General features: G+C 36.4%; 1 protein-coding gene across 2 annotated transcripts in view; it reads left to right on the top strand.

The window, feature by feature from the left end:
• The window catches only part of GLRB (glycine receptor beta), a 44,200-nt gene that overhangs the window by 12,948 nt on the left and 12,493 nt on the right, over positions 1-18,759 (top strand). Inside the window, exons 2-8 of one of the 2 annotated variants that reach the window (XR_010068410.1) lie at positions 2,544-2,650; positions 3,543-3,610; positions 11,239-11,468; positions 13,927-14,009; positions 16,169-16,309; positions 18,312-18,464; positions 18,614-18,720. Coding sequence is in view for 1 of the 2 variants with exons in the window: in XM_063310149.1 (XP_063166219.1) it covers positions 2,544-2,650; positions 3,543-3,610; positions 11,239-11,468; positions 13,927-14,009; positions 16,169-16,309; positions 18,312-18,464 (782 nt within the window). In the remaining variant the exon portion in view is untranslated. The remainder of the gene's footprint in view (positions 1-2,543; positions 2,651-3,542; positions 3,611-11,238; positions 11,469-13,926; positions 14,010-16,168; positions 16,310-18,311; positions 18,465-18,613; positions 18,721-18,759) is intronic. The other variant, XM_063310149.1, reaches the window with a different exon arrangement.

Here is an 18,759-nt window from a genome sequence, read left to right as displayed (position 1 = left end):
TTGGCAAAATTCTATCAGCCTATGTCCTGCTTCATTTTGTTCTCCCAGGCCATGCTTACCTGTAATTTCAGGTATCATTTGACTGCCCATCTTAGCATTCCAGTCTGCCGTGATGAAAATAACATCTCTTTTAGGTGTGTTGTCCAGTAGGTGCTGCAGATCCTCATAGAACTGCTCTACCTCAGCTTCTTCAGCATCTGTGGTTGGGTCATATATTTGGATCACTGCGATGTTAGATGGCTTGCCCTGAATTCGAATTGAGATCATTCTATCATTTTTTGGATTGTATCCAAGCACTGCTTTAGCCACTTGACTATTAATTATGAAGGCTACTCCATTTCTTCTGTGGTCCTCTTGTCCACAGTAGTAGATCTGGTGGTCATTTGATGTGAAGTGGCCCATTCTAGTCCATTTCAGTTCACTGATGCCCAACATATCTATCTTTAATCTTGACATCTCACCAATAACCACATCCAATTTGCCCTGGCTCATAGAACTTACATTCCAGGTTCCAATGGTGTGTTGATCCTTAGAACATCGGATTTGCCGTTCATCACCAGCATCATCGGCCGCTAGCCGTTGTTTCGGCTTTGAGCTAGCTGCGTCATCATGTCTGGGGCTAGTTGAACTCATCCTCTGTTCCTCCCCAGTAGCATTTTGACCATCTTCCGACCTGGGGGTCTCATCTTCCGATGGTGTACCGAGATATCTCTGGTTGTACTGATCCATTTAGTTTTCACGGCAAGAATACTGGGGTGGTTGCCATTACCTTCCCCAGGGATCGCATTTAGTCTGACCTCTCCGTCATGACCTTCCCATCTTGGGTGGCCCTTCACGGTTTAGCTCATGGCATCATTGAGGTGCTCAAACTCCAGCACCACGGCAAGGTAACGATCCTTTGCTGAAGTTAACTACATTAACTGAATATATTCTAAATGATTTTAAATATAAATACCAACATCTTACATTTTGCCAGGTAAACAACTGGCAAACTGTGCAGAACTTTCCATGCTGAAATGCTACAATCTCTGTACTATGCACAGGATGGGAGCCTAGCTGTTGCACTTTGCATAGAGGGTAGTGCCATGTTACATTTTTTTAACAAGAGGTATAAAAATATTTTAAATATATAAAGGACTTGTTGATTAATTCATTGATTATGTGCCATTAAGTCAGTTTCAATTTTCAATGACTACACAGATAGATTTTCCCCAGGATGATCTTTTTCAGCCTCAGGTCTTCCAATGGTGCATCTATTACTGCTGTGATTACATCCCTCCACCGTGCTGCTGGTTGTCGTCTTCTTTTTCCTTTCACTTTCCCAACATTGTAGACTTCCCAAGAGAGCTAATTGTTCATATAATATGTCCAAAATATAATAATTAGAGCTCGGTCATTTGTGCCATAAGAGAACACGTTAAAAATACTTATGTAATCTATATCAAATTCTTTAGTTTATGCATATTGGTATATTGGTTAATTCAGCTAATACATCCAAAGGTCCTTCAAGCCACCATTTTTACTGGTATATTTATTTCCATTTTCAACATTCCCTGTTCATATTTTATGATAGCTGTATTGTATATGATCACTCCCTAGTATTGCAAATGTCTGTAATTTTGATCTATGAACTTTGACTACACAGCTTGATGTCTGGGTGTTTGCCAAGAACTAATATTGCAATGGCAGTTGGGTGTGCTCACCACCTTGGCATCCTTTTTCTAGTCAACGAACTATGATGCACGGTATTCAGCTGGCCTTTATGAAAGGCTATTGTCAGGCTTCTACACAGGAAGCAGAAACATACAGGTATTCAAATATATTAAAGCTCTGAAAAGTACATTTATTGTAGAAAAGCTAATGAAATACACCAGCGCTATGGTGTATCAAATGCAAGCCTTATTTATAGTGAAAATAAGGTTTAAAATTTTATACTCTTTTATCCTATTTGTAGGGACTAACAGGCTTGAAGCCACTCTCTTCTGATTAGGGAAAAATGAGTTTTACCTATCTGTTGCTTTGGTAACAGACTAGTCTTGTGTCAGGCTTTTTTGCTTCTGACCTTGTGAGAAGTGCCTCTCACAATTATTCAGCTGAGACAGAATCATGATATGATTTTTTTAAAATATAATTTTTAACTTTAAACTTTTGAAAGCTAACATTGCCACTATTTGGATAGTGAAGACTCTCTTAACACCTATGTTATAGACTCAGATGCTTCATCTCCTTCATGCATAGGTTTCCAGAAATCAAGCTATGCTATTCTTTTGCAGCAAAAGTAACGAAAATCTTGTAGAACCTTAATGATTAAGATTTATTATTTATTATTGCACACACTTTCATGTAACATACTTCATGTATGATACTTTCATGTTTCATTTATTATTGCGCATGCTTTCATGTATTATACTTCAAATGCATGGAGTATAATTTTTATAAAAAATTAAGTTTTCAATGCTTTGTTAAAATAATTAAAAACTATTGATAGTTACTTTTCAATAAAAATGGAGGAAAAATAATAAGTGAAGCTTATTTTTTAACAGACAGCAATCAGCTGAAGACCTTGCTAGAGTACCTGCTAATTCTACAAGCAACATCTTAAATAGACTTCTGGTTAGTTACGATCCCAGGATAAGACCAAATTTCAAAGGTTGGGTAATGTATAACAAAGTAGATTTATTTTAATTTGTTTAATTTGTTATTCTAAATGCTTGTGACAACAATAACTTGCATTTTATTTATTAACCTCTATAAATCAGGGATGCGGTGGCACTGCGGGTTAAACCGCTGAGCTGCTGAGCTTGCTGATCAGAAGGTTGGCAGTTCGAATCCGCGTGACGGGGTGAGCTCCCGTTGCTAGTCCCAGCTCCTGCTCACCTAGCAGTTCGAAAACATGCAAATGTGAGTAGATTAATAGGTACCGCTTCGGCGGGCAGGTAACGGCGTTCCGTGTAGTCATGCCGGCCACATGACCACGGAAGTGTCTATGGACAAACGCCGGCTCTTCGGCTTTGAAAACGGAGATGAGCACTGCCCCCTAGAGTCGGACACGACTGGACTTAATGTCAAGGGAAACCTTTACCTTTACCTATAAATCAGCTAGACATTTGTAGAGGTGAGAAGTGATGAGATTTCAAACCACAATAAGCAAGGAATAAACTAATCTCAGTCAGATTATATATTTAAATAATCCAGAGAATTGAATTGCTTTAAATCAAATTAATATAGCATTATATCAACAGGAAAAATTTATCTGAATTGTAAGCTGAGCTAACTGTATTTTAGTCATTATTCTTTCTTTCATGTGTCCACCTAGTATTCAGTCATACTATGTAATTAATAAATTGTTTCTAATTTTTCTTGTATCCTTTCCCAAGTTCTCTTCATAAAACTGGGAGTATGTTCATTAAGGAATATAGAATGAGATTTACATTTTTCTCTGTGTTTATAAATCTTTTATTGAAGAGTCCAAAACAAAAATAAAAGGAAAGGAAAAGAGAAAAGGGGAAAACAGAATAAAAATTCTTATGCATATATTTTAGGAATTCCAGTGGATGTAGCAGTGAATATTTTCATTAACAGTTTTGGATCAATACAAGAGACAACTATGGTGAGATTGAAGTTTCTTATTTATTTATTTATCTTTCTTCATTAGTAGTGCTTGATGGGCAACAATGTTAAAAGAAGAAAGAATATCAGAATAATTAAAATTAAGGCAATTAGAAATAATCAACACTCAAAGTAATGTGACAGATGACAATATTAGAGTCAAATTATTTTATCAGCATTTACGAAAAGTTTGGGTGAATACATAAAGGAAATGTAAATGTTAAGGAAAGAACAGTCCTAAGTGGGGGCTGATCCTATACTTCTGAAATCCTCTGTTTACTCTATCAGCATAAGAGGTTAAGATTTCCATTTCTTCTGGATGTTTTTTAATTTTAAAAAATTTCCTCCCAGGGCTGACATAGCTTAATGGACTGATCCATAGCTATACAGAGAGGATATGTCAGGTGTCTTTGTATCTGGTGCTTCTGAGGTACCAAGTGACTCATTCCCACAACATTTAACTTAGTCTCTACCAGCAGTCTTTTGGCCAGTGGTTCCCTGTGTCACTAGAACACTTTGTAAACATACCAGAGTTTTTTAATATTCTTCTCTATTTGAATTTTCACCAAAGTGCTTTTATCCTTCATCCTAGCTTGTCTTTGTCAAGAGTTGGGGTTCTACCAAATTTTATGATCTAAAGTGAACCAAGTGAGATATTTAATGAATTTTCAATAAGGTTTATTAGAGGACACTTCCACATTGCTGCCAAACTAAAATTTGGCAATGGGAAAAAAAATTAAGTGAAAATGGGGTGGGGGTGGGGAAGGATGGAATTTAAATTCAAGGAAAGAATAGACTGAAACATGCAAGTACTTTTGTATGCAAACAATACTGCATTGTTGGCTGAGAACCCAAATGATTTGCAGCAAGTAATATATAGACTGTGTATGTATATGAAAATTAATGTAACAAAGACCAAAGGTAGACATAATTATGTTTCATGATAAGACGAAATGAACAATTGCAATTATACATACATTTATTTATTTAATCAAATGGAGGGAAACTAGAGCAAATAGATGAATTTTTATACTTTGGTAAAATATTTACCAAAAATGGGAAAAAGGAACAACATTCAAATGCTGGTTGAAAGATAGTGGGTAATACAAGTCTACTGTAAGGAATAATGGTGAAAGAAATGGCTGTATGAAACAGTGTGTTTCTGTCCATTTTGTTATATGGAACTAAGTTTTGTATATGGCAGGAGGAAATACCCAAGTAAGTTGTATGACGTGGAAATAAATTACTTAGGAAGTCTGTGAAGTAAGACAAGAAAAGGTAATACCAAGAATGAATGGGTACTGAGTGAATATAGAATAAATACAAAAATGAGTGACCACTGTAAAGGAAGTATTTTAAGATGTTTTTTGTGTTATGAATTAGTACTGAGTATTAGAACAAATGTATGAAATAATGTTGAATTTTTTTGAGAAGAAAGGGAAGACTAAGGAAGTCATGCTTAGAGTTTATGAGATGCTCAGGAAGACAGCAGTAAGAAGTTTAAAGAACAAAAAGCAAGGTATGAAGGTATATGAATATGGTGAAAGCAAGTGTGGTTTGCAAAGATAGAAAGTTATGAAGAGGTATACTCTGCCCAAGGCCTGGTATCCAGGGCTCCAGAGACTCTGGCTTCTGGCTGATGCTGCTTTATATATGGTCAGCCTGTAATAAAGCTGGCCTCATCCATGATATAATTGTAGATGAGAGGCCTAACCTTTTTTGCATTACAAGTAGTCCTCGCTTAATGACTGCAATTGGGACTGGGATTTGGGTCACTAAGCGATGTGACTGTTAAGATATCATGTGACCAGACCCGATTTTATGACTGTTTTTACTGTGGTTGTTAAACAAAACAGCATAGTAATTAAGCAAATTATGCTCTCATTAAGTAAATCTTGGCGGTTGTTAAACAAATAAATGGTTCCCCATTTATTTGGCTTGTTGGAAACCACCTGGGAAGGTCACAAATCATGATCACATGACTGTGGGAGTGATGCAACAGTTGTAACTTCAACTGAGGTCTGAAGTCATTTCCCAGTGCCTGGACATTGTGAGGTTCTGGATGTGGGAGAACTATCTCCAGCTCAACCTTGGCAAGGTTGAGTGAGTGTGGGTTTTGAAGCCCCCAGGTCTGGAAATTTTCCGTTTTTAATTCTGTTATTATCTCTAACTTCTTCAGTCAGTTCACAATTAGGGGATCCTCTTGGAGTCAAGGCTCCTGCTTGATGAGCAGGTGGCAGCCATGGTTTGGGAGACCTTTGTAGAGGTTCACCTTGGGTACCAATTCTGCCCATGCCTAGACTGGCAAGCCTTGCTCATAGTGACTCAGGCCTTAGTCACTTCCCATTTGGATTACTATAACATGCTCTAAATTCTACGTTCTTGGAGAATTACCATCTTCGGTTGTGCATGGGGTTGCATTGCCCCAGATGGACCCAGTGTATCATCAGGAGGTTCTCCTGGACTTGCAATTCCTGCTTGAGAAGCAGGTGGCAGTCGTGGCCAGGAGGGCCTTTGCACAACTGCAAATTGTGCATCAATTGTACCCATTCCTGGACCAACATGTCCTTCTCACAGTCACTCACACACTAGTCACCTCCCATTTGGACTATTGTAATGTGTTCTACATGGGACTGCCCTTGAAGTGTATCCCGAAGCTTCACTTGGTTCAAAATGCGGTAGCCCGCATAGTTTTGTGCAAGTCTATATTCGCGCATCTGTCACCTCTTTTGTGGGAGTTGCACTGGTTGCTGATTTGCTTCTGGGTCAAATTCAAGGTGCTGGTTATCACCTGTAAAGCCCTACATGGCTTGGGGCCTGGTTATTTGAAGGACCACCTTTCCCCAGTTACGTCTACCCAGCCCACCAGAATGGGAGGCAGGGTATGTTGCGGGTCCCATCTATGAGGGAAGTTCATCTAATAGGACCACAAAAAAGGGCCTTCTCCATGGTGGATCCATGCCTATGGAACATTATTCCCTCCGAGTTTAGATTGGCCCCCACCTTGATACTTTTCCAAAGGGCCCTTAAGATGTTCTGTCAGCGGGCCTGGGGACCCCAGGCTGATACGAAGTTGATCAAGTGGCTGATTTGATTGTCTTTGTAGCCACCATGGGGATGGGTGATCAATGGGTTTTTTATACTGTGGATTTTAATTTTGTAAGTCACCTGGAGTCACCATGTATGAGTTGGGCAGCCAATAAATTTATCAAACAAACAAACAAACAAACAAACAAACAAACAAACAAACAGGACTGCCTTTGAAGACCATTTGAAAGCTGCAGCTGATCCAGTGGTATAGGTAGTTTTTGGCAGTTCTTGTTACAGTCATATAACCTCACTGCTCTGCAAGCTGCACTGAGTAAGATTCAAGGTGTGGTTATCATCTATAAAGCCCTACATGGCATAGGGCCAGGCTATTTGTGGGACCACCTCTCTCCCATTGTCTCTGGGCTCTATTCCAGATTTAATACAGAAGGCATGTTTCCAGGCCACTCTATCAAACTATGTCTCCTTGTGTGTTCAAGGTTTTCTTCCCAGGAGATCAGCAGAACGCGTTACCAGCGCCTGGGGTGGGGAATTTGAAACTGTTGGGCGAGGGGAGGGATTATGTTTGCACCGAGGGTTTTTAGTTTGTATTTGGCGCACTTTTGCTCATTCTCAGCTTTCTTTGTATTTGCATGCTATTCTTTAATAAACCAGATATTATTAAGCTCCTGCTTGTGAGTCTGAGTATATTAGGATAGGCAATCATTACAGGTACAATGTCCCTTCAAGTTTTTCACATTTCCAACATTAACTAGAAGTACCTTAATACATGTTAGTTATTTTCTTGTACATCATTTTATAAAAAATTTCTTTTAAATTATAACACAAAGTGAATTTCAATTCTTTTGCCCACATCCTCTCCCATTGATCCATCTGTATATTATAATCAAAATTTTTGGCCCATTTTATCATGCAGTCTTTAACCTGTTCTTCTTCCATTTCAAATCTCAACAAAAGTTTATACATTTTTGTAATCACATGTTCAATTCTAATTACCTTTTTATCTATATTAAATCTTTCTCTTAATTGTGGGTATGAAAACCATTGAAAACTGAATCCCTCTACAGTTAATTGTTCTCTTGACTTCATCTTAAATTCTGTGTCCCTGTACTAACAACTCCTGTATTAACCATTTTTCCTTGCCCACTATTTCTTTTCTATAGAATGCTTCTTGTGCTGAAACCAATAAAGGCATTTCAGACCCAGCCTGAATTTGTATTTATTCTATATTCTTAATATGGCACTTCTTACACTGTGATTTTTAATATCTACATTAACTTTAACTTTATCATACCATAAAAAGCCATGCCACTCAAACCTCAGGTTATGTTCTTCTAATTCTAACATTCTCTTATTTCTCAATAGCACCCACTCTTTCATTCAAACCAAACAGCAGGCTGCAAAATACAGTTTAAAATTCAGCAGTCCTAGTCCTCCTCTTTCCTTTGCATCTTAGAGAATTTTATATTTAACCCTTGGTTTCTTCTCCTGCCATATAAATCTGGATATATCTTTTTTGGCATTGCTTAAAAGGTACACCATTTTTCAAAACAGGTATTGTTTGAAATAAAAAAATATATTCATTTTTCATTGTTAATTTTAAATCCAGCTAATGCACCAAATTCCTTTAGAATTTAGAATAGATCTATGTCTTTTAGAAAAGTATGTATATTCTTTGGAATCACCATTTTTATGTTTCCATATATCAATAAGCTCATAGTTATTCATCATTCCAAAAAAAATATTTTTAGTAATTTGCCTTGTGTTAATTTAATTTCTTTTGCAGAGCTTCTGTCTTTTTTTGGGCAAACAATTCCATTCCAGTCTCCCAAGAAACACCAATTATCATAGGACAATTCTATCAGTTTTCAATAAGTCCCTTGAAAAATATAGCTTTGTTATCATTTGGGGAATATATTCCCTATATCATTATCTTAGTTTCATTCAAATTAATCTCAACCCCTACATATCAGCCATGATCATCTATCCTAACAGGCAGGAACCACGCTGAGACGAGGAATAAGTCTCTAGTGTTTTATTACTGCTACATTAGATAGAAAATCCTAACAGACTGAAGAAGCGTGAGAAAATCCATACAGATAAAGCCCAAAAGTCAAGGTGGGTCTGTTCTGTGTCTCTTTGAATGACTGCTCAATTCCTCACTACTATGCACGCGTTTTTCCCCCTGGATAGGCGCCCCCTCCTGCTCACCATCAGTGCTCATGACATCATCACTCATTATCAATTTTGGTTGTAATTGTGGATTTATATACCAAACAACTCCATTTTTCTTGGTTGACCCTGCTGAAACAAATTCTTGTCCCAATTTTTTATAAATCAGATCTTTTTTTCTTACGTGTGTTTTCTGTAGGCAAATTACACCTTGCTTTAATTTTTTCAAATAATCAAATACCATTGTTTTCTTTTTTCTTGGGCATTTCCTCCATTTATATTCCATGTTAGGCATTTAAAATCCATATTTATATTGTAAGCTTAGAATAGTCTATGCCTGTAGTACCCAACAGAGTAGTCTCTTCCTCATTCTCTTGCTGTATTTGTTGTATAGTTGTTCCTTCCTGTTGCTCTGATTACATCTCCATTTCCTCTTTGAACCTTCCATAGAAATCTCTCTCCTTTTGGACTGAATTAAGTCGGCATCTCTGCTACTTAAAAGTTAAAATCACTCCTTCCAATATGTTCCAATGGGATGTATCCTCTTAAACAAAATTCTTGCTCTCTTAGTTCCAGTAGTGCCTCGTTGTCTAGATCGTTTTCCATCTCTCAATTTATTTTTTCTTATTTTCCAAATTTTCTATTTTTTATTTGATTTGTTTAACCTCTCCACTCATCCATATTACAGATTCTTCAAATTTTTTATTCATCTTCTCTTCCATATTTGCAAATCTTTCTTCTATTCTCCCTTCAAGTGTAGTCAGACTCTTTTTAACTGATTCAGCCACTGAAGCAGTGACTGATGCTGTGACATTCTTTACCAATTCTTAAAACATCCTTTGTAAAATCTCTGACATAATCTCTTTTTCTGTTAATCCCTCTGTAAATGATCCTCTTCTGTAATTTTTGCTGCCTTTCTGGTAGTGGCCATTTTTCTTTCTCTAATTTATAATCCAGGAAGGGGAGGTAAAAAATAAAAGAGAGGCTTTTTTCCCCCTCTCTCTCTATATATTGTAACTCTTTAGTCCCTTTTGGCACTTCCATACTTCTGTAGTCATGTGGTCTTTCACAGCTTCCAATTTCCTTTATCTCTTTGTTTAACAAAGTCATCCAATCATCTTCTTTAGCAAGTTTAAACAATCCTCTTTCCCATGGAGGTATAATTAATCTAAATTAATTCATAAGTACTTTAAAATAAACAATATTCCAATTTTAACTGTCACCTTAGTCTGTTTTTAACTTTCTTAATTCAAACTTGACAAGCTTTTTGCTTTTACTTCTTTTTAAATCAATTTAATATTTCCTTAGTTTTTACTTTAATCCTGCCCATGGGTTGAAGGTGCATTCAGCATGTGGCTTAAGGTACTCTGCTGCTGTAGATCTCTGTAACTTTAAACTTTAAATGTTCTGTTCCAACATGCAATAGAAATTGGATTACATGAACCCACTGTCGTTCAAGCAGGCTCCACTTGAGCCTGTGAGCTTGATGATTTATTCTGTTGCTTCTGGCACCCTACCTGCAAATCACCTGCAGGGTCCCTTCAGGTCCTGCTGGTTTCCTCAAGAGGAGCTGCCTTCCGAAGCAAAGTGGCTTCAGAATTTCTCCTTTTCTGGAGAAGCTCCGCTGGCCCAGGCTCACTGCCTGACTGCCAATCTTTACCTTGGCATCATCCCTGCTATGTGAAGATGTGTTAGTCTGCCATTTTCTCCACCCATCCTACCCCAATATATTTCTTTTTCCATTGTCTTCCTTAGTCCTTAATTCATCTGGCCCACACTTTCTTCTTTTCTAAGCTTTATATTGTGTTGCAAAGGAACAATATAATATATATCTACTCTATGTATTAAATGACATTCATCTGTTATCCTAATCTTGCCCATTTGTTTGTCTGGGCTATGCCAAGTTTTTGGAGTGTAATCACCAGCAAACCATGCTCAAAATTCAAACATGGCCTTAGAAATGCACTATTCTCATGCATTAAGTATATTATTTCTTGCAAGCACTGGGATTGGGTGAGGCTGGAGTCCAGGACAGTCCAATATGGATGTGTGGGGAGGTGTTGCCTCTGGGTGCTGGGAGTTGCTGTGGTTTTTATAGCTTTTATGTTTTATTGTTGTTTTGTGAACCACCCACAGTACATAAGATATGCAGCTCTATAAGTCTTCTCAATGAATGAATGAATGAAATAGACATATATGGACAATCTAAATGTGTTTGTTTGTTTGTTTGTTTGTTTATTTGTCAAAGTTCTCTGCCACCCATCTCATACACAACGATTTAAGGTTTGCATGTTGTTGCTGACTTTTCTGTCAACTGAGTATACTGATTATCTTCTTTAGATGCAAAGGTAAGATATTAATCTAATAAATGTAATAGTTATATTAATATGCTTAATATATTTCAAACAGGATTATAGAGTTAACATCTTCTTAAGACAGAAATGGAATGATCCTCGACTTAAGTTGCCCACTGATTGGAGAGGATCTGAATCACTAACAGTGGATCCTACCATGTTTAAATGTCTGTGGAAGCCTGATCTCTTCTTTGCAAATGAAAAGAATGCTAACTTCCATGATGTCACTCAAGAAAATATTCTCCTATTTATATTCCGTGATGGAGATGTCCTAGTCAGCATGAGGTACTTTATACGTTCTGCTCATTATGAATGGTTGTAGGAAAACTCCATAACTGTAGACTTTTTGTTTTAAATAATGTTATCATGAGAAAAACAAGGTGCTATACAGCCATAAAATGTGGCTGCTTTACTGGAACTCAAGTGAGAATGCTTCTTGGTTCTTTCCTATGATAATTGTCTTCAATCTATCATTTTGTCACTTATCCAGATCTGTAACTGGGCTTGGAAGTTACCATAGTCAAACAAACTGTACCATTGTAATACAATGTAGATTGCATTGTCTCAAGAAAAAAGTTTCAAATGGACTTCAAATTTTTCTGCTTTTCCCTTCCATTGAAATGGTTGATTTTTTTTTTTTACATACAAACCACAATGACAAGCACATGGAATAAAATAAGATTAATAATGGAATAAAGAAAATCACTGGTTATAATCCATAGTAAAATATTAATATATACTTGGGTAGCATCTAGAATAATATCATTTCAGGAAAATTTCAGTGTGAAGAAATAAATGATAGAATCCAAGAGTGGTATCTAATGAAATTAGAAGATAGAAAATCTGGCATTAAACAGTCAAATGCTCTTTCTGCCAGGAGACACAAAGTAGGAGATAAAGCACAGTATGACTGAAGTCAACATCACACAGATACGCTTTCTGGAAAATTGGGCTCCAGACTGGGCTAGCATGGGCTACCAACTCCATATGGCATTTCTAGTTCTTCATAGCATTGGGTCCCTGAATTATTACTGAGTGTTATGCAGTTAAGGCTTCCTAAATCTTGCTAGAACCCTGGGTAAAGTGACATAAATAAAGTAAGATCATAGCAAGGACTTCTTTTAATTGTTTAAATTAACATCTTGTTTCCCTCGAATCTAATTTTAAGAATATGAAATATCTTCTTTGGATCTGTATATGTAAAAATGAAAGGACATCATGGAATTGGATTTCAGTTATAGATACTTTAATTGGAGCATTATAATAGTATTATGAATCCTAATTTAGGAGCTAGCATGGAAAGGCCGGTACAACATACTCAGATGTGCACCTGCATTGAATAATAATTAGCCTTAAATTGGAATGACAAAGACCAAGCTGAGGTATGCAAGAGGCCCAACAGCCCCATTTCTGTTTTCCCAATATCCCCAGTATTATGGGGTCAAAACTTAGGGACAAAATGACAGTGTTTGCCTTACACACACACACACACAGATATGTTCAGCTTCCAGGCAGTTTAATGCACCAATATTGAGTTTTTCTTTCTTTTTTCTTTTTAAGTAAAGCAAACCAAAAAGGCTGAAAAATCACCATGCCTCTTGCAAGCCACAGAATCAAACTGAAATGTAATACAATTGCTAGCTTAAGTGAGCATACATTTAATGCACATACACTGTATAGTATGACTGCTTCTTACTTCCTAAAGAAGTATTTTTCTGTTATTTATGTATGTATTTAATAAAAAGGAACAAAGAAATAGAAAGGCAAAAAGACAAAAGAGGAAAGGAGTACAACGGTGAAAATGGTGTGTGTGTGTGTATACACACACACACACACATACATACACTGTATATATATATGGATTTTTGTGTTTGTATACTGTATATGTGTTTAAAATTCATTTTACTCAACAGTTCTAATAAAGGTTTATCTTATTTCATTGTAACTATCCACACATAATCTCTGTAAGCAACCTGTTTCTAAACTACGAGCAACATTGCCATGTAAAGTCATACATTTATCTTCACGCTGTTGAAGCTCTCATCTATTAGTGATAAGAATGGACAGAGAATCAATTTCCAGCCATCAATTTCCATATAATAGTCATATAGTTAAAAAAATATGGACATTTAAAAATATAAAACCTTAGCTCAGGTTAATGTGTAATTTAATTTTTCCAGACGGTAACTTTAAAACATAGCAAAAACATATTTGAATGAAATCTTATTTTCATTGCATCTCTAACTACAATCATTTACTCTTACCATTTCTATACAAATGCAATGGAGGTCTAATAAGTCCAAAATATTTTGCTAATGTTTTAGAAATGTAGAAGATCTGGCTTTTTTTTGGTAATTCTCTGCTAATTGACAGAAGAAGTCACTACTCTTATGAGCACCACTATTTCCATGGAAGCCTTGTCGAAGGGAAAACAGTGGCATGGAATCAATCTAAAATGTTCAACTTCTCATTGCTGATTAGATGGAAAGCATTATGTGGCATCTCTTACATTTGAAATGTATATCACTGAAACTAATAGTAACGTGTCATACTTCATAAGAACACTCTAATAAAGTATAAGTTTTAATGTTCTCATAATTCTGCAATGTACATTGTGAATATGATTTATATCTAGTTTATACTGATTCATTGTATTAATTAACATGAAAGAAGAAAACAATATTTGTCTTTGTAACTCATACCATATTTTGAATTGCTTGCAACTTTCACTTTATGTTTCCAGATTATCTATTACTCTCTCATGCCCGTTGGATTTAACTTTGTTTCCTATGGATACACAGCGTTGCAAAATGCAATTGGAGAGTTGTATGTAAATCTTGTTTTATATAATTTACATCTATCTATCTATCTATCTATCTATCTATCTATCTATCTATCTATCTATCTTGTTTAATACTTTATTATGCATGTTCAGTACATTAATACACTGATAGACCTTCACGTCATCCAATAGTGCACCCATCATTGCTGTAATGTAACCTTGCTGGTTCTTCTCTTTCCTTCCACCTTTCCCAGCATTATAGAATTCACTAGAGAGTTAAATATTTGCACAATATGTCTGATGTAAAGATAATTTGAGCCTGGTCATTTGTGCCTCGAATGAGAATTCTGGGTTGATTTGTTTGATGATCCATTTGTTTCCTTGGCTATCAATGTATTCTCAGGAATTACATAACATGACCAAGTGGACTTTTTGATTTTTTTTTTTTAAAATACTCTGTCCCCTCCTACAAACTCTTTGGAAAATGATGGAAGATTTTTAAAACTCTCTCTCTTTCTGCATGTATGTATAGATACATGAATGTGTCTGGGTGGGTGTAGGTGTGTACATGTGTATTTTTTCTATATTATGATTATCATTATTATGATCATAATCAGTCTGAGGCAGTCTACTGCAGATTGGAAGCCTCTTCAGTGAAGGGCATGGACCATAATGTATCAGGCAGGTTCAGTGTGGGTTGTTAGATGTTTTTTGACTTCCTAGTCTAAGCTAAGAAAGATTGACTGCCCCAAAGTCACTCATCCAGTTCTGTGCCTAAGGGAAGACTAAAACCTGTGTCACCCTACCTCTAGACCAGCAGGACCATACCACACCAGGTCTTGTATATATCTTTGGTGTGTTTGTGTGTGTCTGTATCTCTTTGTGTATATATTTGCTAGCTAACCAGGTCAAAAATCTCTTTTAGTAGTATAAGTTCTAAGGTATCTTAGCAGAGTGCCCTAATCACTGCAATGAAACTTTCCTATAAATACAGTATGTACAGTGTGTAGAGTGTACTCTATGTGTGTGTGTGTGTATAAATAGCACACACCCAGAGAGAAAAATATATTAAGTAAGCCTGCACTTCCATACACATGGACTTGAGTGTAATCTACATTAAATTCTGTAGGATTTATGTTTGATTTATGTTTAAATAAAAACCTTCGTATGATAGCAGTAATGTAAATTGTAAAGGTGTGTGATATACAGTATTTTATCAACACTGGTCTGAATCCTTATTTTTTCATAGACACTATTATTTCCTTTGAATACACATAATTTTTAGACATGTTGAATTCCACTTAAATAAAACAATTACTGGAAATAGATAAATAATTAAGAAAATGCAAAAGCAGATAATTAGAAAACATTTGCTGAATAAAATGTAATGTTTGTAATCAACAAAAATATTTAATGGATAACTTGAGGAAGATGCAAAGTCAGTAGCAAAGGCTATAATAATTAGATACCTCCTTAGGGGAGGTAGCTGATCCTGCCAACTCCACATATTGCTTATCACCTTAGTCACCTTTCCCAGACCCAAAGCCACAGTTGCTAGAAGTTTTGCTACTTCTACTTTTCAGTCATCACTCCTTTTCCTTCTCTCTTTCTTGTATTTACCTCAGTCAGAGTGCTTATTATTAGTAGAAAAGCTACTAATCTTAGCTTGGGAGGGGTGATGGGCAGCCACCATGCTAGCTACTCCAACGCACAAGATCTAATTAGGCTTAATGAGCAAGGGGTCTGACTGACAACAGTGTCAGCACAGAGAGACTTGTAAGAAAAAGCCCTATTGGTGGCACCATACTAATTCACCAAGTGAATTCAAGTGTCAGTAGTATGCCACAGTGGACAAATTCTCTCCAATAAAGAAATAATATCTAAAGGAAGTATCAGAGAACCATTCAGATTAGAAATTTATTATTTTGGCATCTGGACCTAAAACTGACACTTCTTCAGATAATCTACTTCCAAGCTCTTTAGGTCAAGACACAGCACTTTCCAGAACTGTATGTGGAAACAGTGAAAATCAGTGAATGCATTTCAGTACTGGTGAGATATGATCAGCATAATGAACACCCTTTAATAATTAACCTGCCAGATTCTGAGACACAGTATAAGAAAAGCATGCTTGTATATAACTGTTGCATTTATTACTTCCTGCCACATTATCTTCTTTTTTTTTTCTGTTCAAAACATGCAGTTGGTTACACTACTGATGATTTACGATTTATCTGGCAATCTGGTGATCCTGTTCAACTGGAGAAAATTGCTTTGCCCCAGTTTGATATTAAGAAAGAAGATATTGAATATGGCAACTGTACCAAATACTACAAAGGGACTGGTATATATTTTAATTATTTCATTGATCCATTCATTACATTATGTGATCAGGCTTTATTCATTTATCCTAATATGAAAAGTTAAGGTTTTTTCCCTTATGTCCCTCTTCCTCTTCCTTATGTCCCACTTCCTCACATAACTATGTTGAGAGTCTGGCCTCCATTTTGTATTTTTATTGTCTCAGGTGACTATTTAAATATTGTTTTAACTTCATCATCTAACCTATGGCCTGGTGTTGCTTATGATCTTCCACTCACTACTAACAAGGCTCAAACCTGCCTAGCTTCTGAGTTCAATTTGACCAATGATATATAAGATTTTAATTACGTGGGTAGATCCTTTATACTTCTTTTTTGTCTTAGTATTCTCCTGTAAATCCTGAAAATTCATACATATTGTAAAGACATGTCTGGGAGAGAACGAGAAGGTGGCCAAAGACTGCACAGTTGTTGAAATTTGGGTATGACATTTTGTGTTTGAGGGTTGGCTTTCCTTCTTCGTAAACTATTTGAAAGAATTGTCATTATTACATCAAACTGCCTTTATATAAGAAAAAGTTTATACTATTCATATTGTTGTATAGGAATGTGATTTTTTTTATTTGGAAAAAAAAGGCTTTATCAGAAGAATTTCTGATCTAACACAAACAGATAATCACATATACAGCTATAGTCTGAAAAATAAAATAGGAATTTGACATTCTGTTGAAACCATTTACAAACAGCAAAGAAAGCATTCCACTGGCTCAAATAATAAAAGAAAGGAATATCATATAACCAGGATATGATTATATTCAATTTCACTCCCACCTTCATTTTTTCTTTGGTGGAATTTTGCAGTTTTATTGACTTTTTTTTTCTTTTAAGTCTTTATTAGTCTGGGGGGAAAACATTACATTTAGAAGATGGCAAAATGGAAGATGGATGGTGGCAGCTAGAACTACTAAGCTGCTACCACAAAGCAGGAAGCAGGACCAGGGTATGAAGACCTAGAGCACTCCTTGAAAAGGAGGTCTGGGATCTCTAGTCTTCTACCCTACAGACCTTAAAAGTTTGGTACAAGGAGATACTCAACAACTTTATGCAAAACAGGTGTTATATTCCCGAACAGTTCAACTGTTCATAACAACAGTGTACTGTTCTCATTCTTTCCTTAATGTACACCTGTCCCCCACATCTGGTCACCATTTTGTATCTTTGTTATTTCAGACAATTATTGGAGTGGACAGTGGGAAGACACACACATGCACAAACATACACACATGCATAAAGGGAGGGGTACTGCAATTATTTCTGGTGGGTTGAGAAAAAAACTAATATGTTTTGTATTGGTGATTTTTTTTTTCAGAAAAGATGTATTTTAAGAAACATTGGCTCAACTACGGTCACTGCTGTGTTTCATTCCTCCTCTCTGTTTTTGATTATTGTCAGAGAGTAGGAATTTCACTTGCTCACTCCCTGCTGCCATTATTCTTTTTCCCCTTTCAATTTTACTGTTATATTAGTGGAAGCATTCTTCTTTCTTCTTTCTCCCTGAAAGATTAACTAGCTAGTAAGGCTTCTAATGCTGGTGCACAATGCAAAACATTGGTTTGGCAGTGCACTAATTTCTGTCAAAGCAGTATCTCTGGCCAATTAGGCATCAGCCTTTTAGCATACTGCCAAAGTGTCCACTGGAATATCAAAAAGGTAAGTTGAAGGAGTTTCTGTTGCTCCTATTTGCAATGCACCCCCAAAGTGCTGCCTGGTGGATAGAGATCACACTGTTATTGTCACTTTTACTTAAATGTTGGGTGGCCGCAGTCTGGGCTACCACTATCTTTTTTTCCAATTGTAGGCTTAATTAGGATAGGCTCAGAATTGAATAAAGCTTCAAGTAAATTAAAATGGAAAAGTCAGTTAAGATAGAACAGGGATTTTTGGCAACATGCATCAGTAAACCAAACTGAATTCAATGGGACATGCTAAAGCATTTATAGCTTTGTGTTGCTGTTTTCTCCAAAGGCTATTACACATGTGTAGAAGTGATCTTCACTCTGAGAAGACAAGTTGGCTTTTACATGATGGGTGTCTATGCTCCTACACTGCTAATTGTTGTGCTTTCATGGCTATCATTCTGGATCAATCCTGATGCAAGTGCTGCAAGAGTGCCATTGGGTAATCTATATTTTCTGCTATTGTCAGGACCACTCAATGTCACATGTCCATTTGCAGTTGCCTCAGTAGCAAGATATATCAAGGATACTGAAAGCAACTGTGTTCTCATAGCATGTTCTTCACTGTCATCCCAATCTTCTCTTTTTCAGTTCCATATATGTTGCCTCCACTTTTTAAAAGACAAGATCTCTAGCCTTTAAGCAGATTGTTCCTGTATCTGCTCATTATATCACCAGGGACGTATATGAGTGCAACAGTGAGTAGAAAATTGAAAGGGATATCAGTTTTGGCTGGG

The sequence above is a fragment of the Candoia aspera genome, chromosome 8, assembly GCF_035149785.1.
Source record: "Candoia aspera isolate rCanAsp1 chromosome 8, rCanAsp1.hap2, whole genome shotgun sequence".
In the NCBI taxonomy this organism is placed as follows: domain Eukaryota; kingdom Metazoa; phylum Chordata; class Lepidosauria; order Squamata; family Boidae; genus Candoia; species Candoia aspera.
Note: the sequence above shows the minus strand (reverse complement) of the source record. Positions and strands in the feature narration are given on the sequence as shown.